This window comes from Alligator sinensis, unplaced genomic scaffold (genome assembly GCF_000455745.1).
Source record: "Alligator sinensis unplaced genomic scaffold, ASM45574v1 scaffold165_2, whole genome shotgun sequence".
NCBI classification, from domain to species: domain Eukaryota; kingdom Metazoa; phylum Chordata; order Crocodylia; family Alligatoridae; genus Alligator; species Alligator sinensis.
The window spans coordinates 847550-855895 of record NW_005841965.1 but is presented as its reverse complement, the minus strand read 5'-3'; the positions used below and the strand labels follow the sequence as shown (position 1 = coordinate 855895).

Genomic DNA, 8346 nt, shown 5'->3' with positions numbered 1-8346 from the left:
TTTCCTCTACAACAGGAAACTCTCCCGTGCAATGGAGTTGCAACTTGGCGGGGATAATTCTGGTGCTGAAGCACACACAAAATCATGCCTTTGGGTCATGACAATAAGCAATACCAAAGAAGTAGTGTATTTAAAAATAATATACTGTGGGTGGTCTACCCATGAAATTAATGCAATGCAATAAATTCCATAGCATATCACACCAGAGTTTATTGCTCTCGGGTACCACTTTTACGTAGCATATTGAGCCAGGTTGGAGCAGCTTCAGTTGGCACAGGGTCTGGAGGGGGAGGCCTACCAGGCCAGGGTTGCTTCAACCCAGCTCAGTGTGCTGTGAATGGTTTGGCTGGGGCATAATGGGGCTCCAGTGCAGAGCTAGCTGGCAGGCAACCCCGACACTGAAGCATTTTTGTGCCACAACCAGCCCCATCAGTGTCTACACATGCATTGCTGCGCACTAAAGAATGTCGTCATAGTGTAGTACTTGCATTTACAAGTACTAACCTACTGCAGAGTTAGTTTCCTGCAGCCAAATAGGGCCTCACAGGTAGAACATATACACCTGCTCCTTAAATTTCCACTCCTTTTCGTATTTATTATATCTTAATTCAGTCTGTCATCTTTATTGAAATAAGAAATTATCTAGTAGTGGACAGAGTCAGTATCTCATGGTCACTATTGCATTCTGCAGTGTTTGGATGTATCCAGCTGAAACCTCTACTTAATTTTATATGCAAATCCTCATTCACTAAGTGCATGATAGGATGATTTTCTACTCAGAGACCAGCATAAATCAGAAGAAATTGTGTAATCAATCAGTTTAAATCACTGAAGCTGGGGTACCAAAGAAAAGAGAGTTACTCCTGATTCAGACATATTTAAATGAGAAGAGATATTGTTTCTCCACTGATAAATGTTCATGGTAACCAACATCTCTGTATATGAGTGTACATATTCTTTCAGACCAATTTTAACACTTATTTTTTCATTACAATTCTAATCAAAATAATGGACTGAATGTAGTGCTTGTGTCACTTGAAGTCAGGTAGTATTTTTTTTTTTTCTGTTCAGATGTAATAGATGGCAAAAAATATGGTTTTTAGTCAGCTAAATGTTGTTCTACTCTAATATCAATGTATTCCCTCTGCAGCTAGTTATGGTCCGTATGTGACCAACTAGAACGATAAAAGTGATCATGATGTCCCATTTTTTTTTTATTTACTGATTTTATTCTTTTACATAATTACAATATAGCTAATGGTTTCCACATTCTTTAACATCATTAAAATATATCTAATGGTTTCCACAGCTACCGTCTTTCTAGAGTTTTGGAAGAGAAGAAGAGCTGTGCTAACTTATGACTGGGACCTCATAGACTGGGAAGATGAAGAGGTATGGCAAATAAGTCTTCTAAATGGTGATCTTGTAATCCCAATTTTGTCATCAGCATGCTTTCAGTATAAAATTAAACAGTAGTGCTTTATACTAAATCTGGTATAAAGCACCAGTGGTATAAGTCAATAATGCATTCTGCAAGTGGTGATACAGATAAATCCAAATAAAGCTCTCTTCTGGACAAACCTTTTTTTTTTTTTTTTTTGTATTGCAATGGACAATGCTTTGTCCAATGCTCCTTTTACATGATATGTGACTAAAAAAATAAATAATTGTTCAAATTTAGCAGTGTATGATGAGATATAGCCATAAGGTTCTGCCACAGAGCAAACTTCCTTTCTTAAAGGGATTCAAGCTACACGTGTGGCTTCATTTCCAATCCAACCTGAAGCCAAGGCTTTTTGAGTTTATAGACTTGACATTATGTCCCTCTGGAAAGATCCTATAAGTGCTTTGGCTTTGGAGACAGAGCAACAGGGTGTTTCAGTATTCTAGCCCTACTCAAGCATCCCCTTTTCTTTCCTATGTTCCTACTCAGCCTTCAACTTCAATGAATCAGAATCAGGTTGAAATCAAAACAAGCCTTTCTGCAACAGGGCCAGAGCCTAGACCAGCGATTCTCAACAGGGTGCCTTGAGATCCTTTCAAGGACATTGCAAGATTCCACACAATGTTGGCACTGTTAGGTGTGCAAGCAGGATTCACAAGATAAACCCAGATGTTTCAAATAGATATCCATAGTGTCAAAAACATTCTGACCACCTGTGGTCTTTCTGCGTCCTTTGTAATGGAAGAATTGCTCTATTATTTTTCTGTAGTCAAGAAAGGAATGAAAACTGGTATTGTCTGAGGGGTTCCTCAAGTCTCATGAGTGGTGCCTCAAGTCTAAAAATGTTGAGAACCACTGGCCTAGGCCTTCAACCAATCTTAAAGGGCCAGAATGTTCTGCAACAGTTCTGTCACCAACACTACCAAGTGCCATATGGCTTCACCCATATGCACAGTTCAGAAAGTTTGCTCCTGAAATCACAACTGAAGAGTGAAGTATAATTTTAAGCCATTTTCTTTAGGTTAGTGACTCAAGTTTGTTCCAAATCAGTAGAGACCTAATCATCATCATTTCCTCATTCTTCAGCAGTCTATTGAAAATGAGTTGTTGGCTGTTTATGAAGAGATTATGTACCTCAAAAAAGCCCACTGCAAATGGTGCCAATTTAAAATTCCCTTACCATCTCAGCAATGAAACCTGTGATTAACTCAACAGGGTGACCTACAATCTCTATAGCACCTTGGTAGGTGGCTATGGGAAAAATTTGTCCCACTGCTATTAGTTCAGTTCCTGTTCTGTTGATCAATTTAATAACTTAGGTCTCCAAGGGACAGCTTTGATGACAGTTATTATTTGACACTTGGTATGAAGCATTTTGGGCAGACAGGAGTCATGGAAATGCAAATTGTTAATATTATGTACCATAATCCTTCTAATCATCTGATGCTTTCCTACATAAACTGAAGCAAATATATGTCATTGCAGGAAGAGCTGCGCCCACAGTTTGAAGCAAAATATTCCGAAGTGGAGCGAGTAAATCCCATCACAGGAAAACCAGAACCTTTCCAACCATTCCCTGATAAACTTAGTCGACTGATGGTGTCTGTCTCAGGAATATTCTTCATGGTAGCATCTAATAATATTGGAAAGTCATTCTAGGCCTTATTCTGGTATCATCCCAATGTAAATCATATGCACTTCCGCTAGAATTAATAGCCACAGTTGCATAATAAGTGAAATAAGATCAAATTCAGTGCTTGTTCCTGGGTTTTTTGTGTTGGTGGGGTTTTTTTTGTTTGTTTGGGGGGTGGGAGGGGGGGGGAAGGTTCTGTGCAGCACATTATTTCAGCAGTTCAGAATTCCAGTTCTCACATATAACTGCTCCCTGAAACAAACTGGATTTTTTTAAAGTGTTCACTAATCAGTCAGTTTTCTTTGGGAGTTGATTAAAATGTTGTAAATTTTGGGAGTTTTTTTTTGTTTTCATTCTAAGTAGATGTACCTTTATCTCACTGCAGATTTCTTTGGTACTCACTGCAGTGTTCGCAGTTGTGGTGTATCGACTGGTAGCTATGGAACAGTTTGCATCGTTCCAGTGGCATTTCATCAAAAAGTACTGGCAATTTGCAACATCTGGCACTGGAGTCTGTATCAATTTTATGATCATCATGTCACTTAATGTTGTAAGTTTTAAAACTATCTTTTAAGAATGTATTTTCTTGGCATATTTCATCATTTGACACCAGCAAAACAGGTTCATTCCAAATAGCTGATTTCTAATAACTTTTTCTTTAAAATGCACTCCATTCTTTTAGCTGGAAATTAGCTGTATCTTGTTTTTATTTTTCTTACGGTAATATTCAGAAGTAGATTTAAAACACCTTTTATTCTTTAGCAGTGTGACTGTCCCAATTTATTTTTAACTGTGTATAATTCCTTGCTACTAATGTGTAACAGCACCACTCATAGTCGTCATGGCCAGAGAACCATTTTTCCTTTGGTAAAATCCACTAACATCCAGTTTGAAAGAGCAGCACCACTGTCAGCCAATACAGTGAGATGTGAAGAATAAGTATGTGCCCATTGGGGGACTTAATAATAGTGGTTTCCCAGAAATTCCAGACATTTCACAAAACACTCTGTGCTTTCTTCTGTGACTTTCTGTATTCTAAATGGAATAAAATTATTTTCTTCCACGCTAAGAATTCTGAAACCTGCTACAAATTTCAAGGGCTCTTGATGACATCTAGATTCTCTTGTTTCTAATCTATAGCTCAGTAATGTTAGTTTTGAATATTTTACGATCCTTGAGACATTCTGGTACATAGTTTCACTTTAACCACTTCTCTGTTAAAATACAGCTTTAGTGTACATCCAGCCGTTACATTCAATTGGCCTAACCAGGGTTAGGTGAATGTAAATACCCAATTGTGCAGGCATTCAGAGGGGTTAAATCAGGAAAAAAATAGTGTGCCTGATATAAGCTAGTTTGCCTGAGTAGGTGTACTAACTTAGATCGATGTGGGGTTTAAGGACACGTAAAGCTTTGGGTGATGATTTGATTTGGAGGAGATTCGTCCCGATTCAGTAGCCAAATCTCTGAATCCAAATTAAAACAAATAAGACAAATAAAAAGGCCTGAATTGATTTGAAGCTCTCCGAATTGATTTTTAAAAAATTCAGAGAGCTTTGGAGAGATTTGGGCAATCCCTGCTCACCGCTACAGGGAGCTGGACTCAGACTCCATGCTGGTAAGTAGTGGGGAGGGGAGGGAGGGCCACTGGAGGGAGGAGAGGACCATGGGGGGACCCCGCCAGGCCCCATCCCCTGTCTGCTCTCCCAGCCCCCCGAGTGCCCCCCGAGTGCCCCCAACCCTTCCCCACTCTCCCAGCCCCATCAATGGCTGCCTCGCCCAACCCCAGCATCCCAGCTCTTTAAAAAAAAAATAAAAGCCCTGCACTCACCAGTTCCTGCCAGTCCGGGGTCGGGCATGATCATCACTGCTCCACACTGCCCTGTGCTTCATGGGGCCCTGCCATGAGCCCTATCCCCTGCCTGCTCTCCCAGACCCGTCAATAGCTGCCCCGCCTGGGCCCAAAAGTCCTGGCGCTTTCAAAAACAAAAAAAAATTCCCATACTCACCAGCTGCTGCAGCAGCCATCAGGGCTTCTGGGGGCTTGTAGCAGACTCCCCACATGCAGCATGGGGCAGTGGGGGGCAGCAGGGATCACCCCTCACCTGGCAGGAGCCGGTGAGTGTGGGGCTATTTTTTTATTTTTTTTTTAAGAGTTGGAACACTGGGGCCAGGCAGGGCAGCCATTGACAGGGCTGGAAAGGCGGGTGGTGGATGGGGCCTGTTTGATTCAGAGATTTGGCTGAATCAATTCAGGACACTAATTCAAATCACCTAATAGAATCACTGTCCCCCGAATCAGCCAAATCCAGATCAAATAGCAAGCTGCTTCACAGGTCTAGTGGGGTTAACCCAATATAGGAAAAGGTTAACCCAATCTTGCAGATATTTGAACATGTTTGCACTGCAGTCCCAAGGCTGGGAATACTCAGTTGCTTGGGTCAGCTCTATGGCTGCACTAATCCTACCCCACTCACCATCCCCTTCCCCCTACCCAACTGGGTTATGTTTAGCCCCTCCAACCTCTTTTTCCCTCATGCAGACCAGCCAAAACCCACACAGACCCACTCACCCTTCCCCAACCCTGAGTTACTAAGATCAGTAAGTGGTGAATGCCTGTACATGCCAGTACTGAGAGCAGCAGACTGATGTACACACTTGCACCATGTCTAGGTATAGGTAGCTTAAAGTAAGACTGGGTGCAGCAAATGCTTATTTGCATCCTTAGTGCACATCAGAAGTGTTCACACAGATGTATTGAATTCTTGATAGACTATGGAGATGAATTTTTTATGACTTATAAAGCTATTCACCGAGTGAGTGCTAAAATGGAAATAGATTATGGGGGTTCTCTTGGATAAAATGTATTTTCATTTTTATTTGGTTAGACAGTTTAATACTTGTGCACCCTTTCAACATTAATGTTATGTGTATTATTTAATGGATATGATATTGAGTAATAAAAATATTTTTGTTTATGTTATTTCTTATTTATATTTCAGGTATATGAAAAAGTCGCTTATCTTCTAACAGATTTAGGTAAGTGCATCGTTAACATTGCCATTCCACACAAGTTATAGTACTTGCGTTTAATTAAAAATATTTTAAAGATGTGTTAACCTGTACAGTCACCTGGAAATATTTCACAGACCTTTCATTGCCTAGCAAATTGAGACCTTATTTATTATATATTAAGAAAAGCAAAGGGAAGAAAGAGAAAATAATTCTTCAGTAATGCCAGATCTGGAGATTGTCAAGCCCTGGAGAGGTCTAAATCAAAGATGAGCTATGCAGCTGTGTCTCATTGCTAGAAGACAAAATCATCATGATCAATTTGGATGGATTCTGTTTATTCAAGGAATCCCACTGATTTGGGTGAAACTCCTTGTGGGTGCAGGAATTCATCCCCCGTGTGGAATTTCACAGTAAAAGTCTTAAAGTTCTTTGGTAGACAAGTAATTAATTTTAACCAACTACAGCAGATTTAGCATTTTGTTCCCTGGAATAAATTATTTTCAGTTATTTACTGTTTTCAATGAGAACTAAAACAGGAATAACTTCATGCCTTGTTTGTATTCAAGGTCACTGATGAGGGAAAGAAAGGATTGATGTATTGGGTGTTGATCATATGTATCTGCTGTCTTTCAATTAATGAATAAATACTGTCTGCTCTTTCTTAGACATACCTTCTAATAAGAGTGCTTGGGAGCCAGATTTTTAGTTTGAGACATGCTGAAAAATGTCAATATCACAGACTGAATTGGAATTCAGTCTGAATTTCCAAAAAAAACTTTTAAAATGTTTGAAATTTTTCTCATAAAAATGTCAAAGTATCACATTTGGAAAATGTTGGAGTGGAAAATTACATCTTAAAGTGCTGTGTTTTTTCTAAACAAAATTCTACCAAAATAGATCCATTCTCATTGAAATATTTGGTTTCAACAAAATGGTATTTCCCGAAGGAAAAATGTTCGTTAGAAAAATTTCAGGCAGCTCTAATTCTCCCTTATTCAACTATTTATACCTAAGTTTCTTGACATAATTCAATCCTACAAGTGAGCAGAGAGGATGCATTTATAACTATATTATTTAAGCCAGATTCAAAACAGAACATGAAATATTCACGCGGCAGATTTTATTTTTAATATTTCATATTATATTTTCTCTCCCATTTAATAAGATTTTGCTGGTCATAGTGTTAACAAAAATTAGAATCTAAATTTAACAGCTCCCCCTTCTGGTGATAAGATTTTTGTGCATGCAATAATATTCAATAAATTGTGTTTATCTATACATTCCCCTGACAGTAGGAGCTAAAGGTTTGGTGTTCACATTTGACAGTAGTGTTTCTTATACCATTTTTTGTTAAATGTACAAGTGTTAAAAACACCCATGGTACGTTGATAACCATCTTGGGTTTATCCAAGTTATTAAGATATTTCTATAGAGTCTTGTGCCAATTTAAACTCAGATTTTCTTTTTATAAATATTTCAATCTAAGCATTCCTTGGAGACTGCAAGGAAATAAAAAATAATAATAAAAGAAAGCTTTACATATGTATCGCAGAGATGAATTTCCTTAGTTCATGAAAATACCTTTTTTGATACCTTGGCAGTTCTGAAGTAAACGGTATAGCTTTTGTGACCTTCCCCCTCTGGGTTCCCTGCATGCTGCATCCAGCACCTGCTTGAGCTGGTCTGGGACCCAGGCTGCATGCAGAGCCTGCACCGAAGCAGCTGGAGTAGGTGCTGCATGTAGCTCATGTCCTAAACCAGCCAGAGTGGGCGCCATATGCAGGTGTGGAGGTGGGAGGTTTGTGGGCCTGATTTGGCTGGTCATCTGGCCTGTGGACCAGTTCCATGCCACTTTTGACATGCCTGGTGTGCTGTATCCAAAAAGAAGACTTTGAATGATTTCAAAATGTTCATGAAAAAAATTGTATGTGGTGAATTTAATAAATTTAATAAATCCATCCCCCCACCCCCAACTCTGAAATCAGCAGCTCTGCTGCAGGCAGAAGTGGGGGCAGGATAGCACTGCTGTTACTATTTAGGAAGCTAAGAGCGGCAATGTCCCATTGTTCTTCACTTTACAGGTGTTAACAGTCATCTCCCCTTTTTAATGGTCATTCCACTAATCAAGATAACCTATTTTAGGGCAGCTTTGCTGCCTGCTAGGGCTTCCCTTTTACAGTATCTGATGTTTTGCCTCCTGGCCTCTTACCCTGCACCCAAGGCACGCATTTTAATTTTCAGCGGCTGGGGGGGG

At 39.6% G+C, this 8346-nt stretch overlaps 1 protein-coding gene across 1 annotated transcript in view; it reads left to right on the top strand.

Annotated features, from left to right (window-relative positions):
• ANO3 (anoctamin 3) overlaps nucleotides 1–8346 on the top strand; it is a 462814-nt gene that overhangs the window by 441198 nt on the left and 13270 nt on the right. Inside the window, 4 exon segments of the mRNA XM_006020701.3 lie at nucleotides 1310–1392; nucleotides 2930–3070; nucleotides 3463–3627; nucleotides 6080–6116. Coding sequence (XP_006020763.1) covers nucleotides 1310–1392; nucleotides 2930–3070; nucleotides 3463–3627; nucleotides 6080–6116 — 426 coding nt within the window.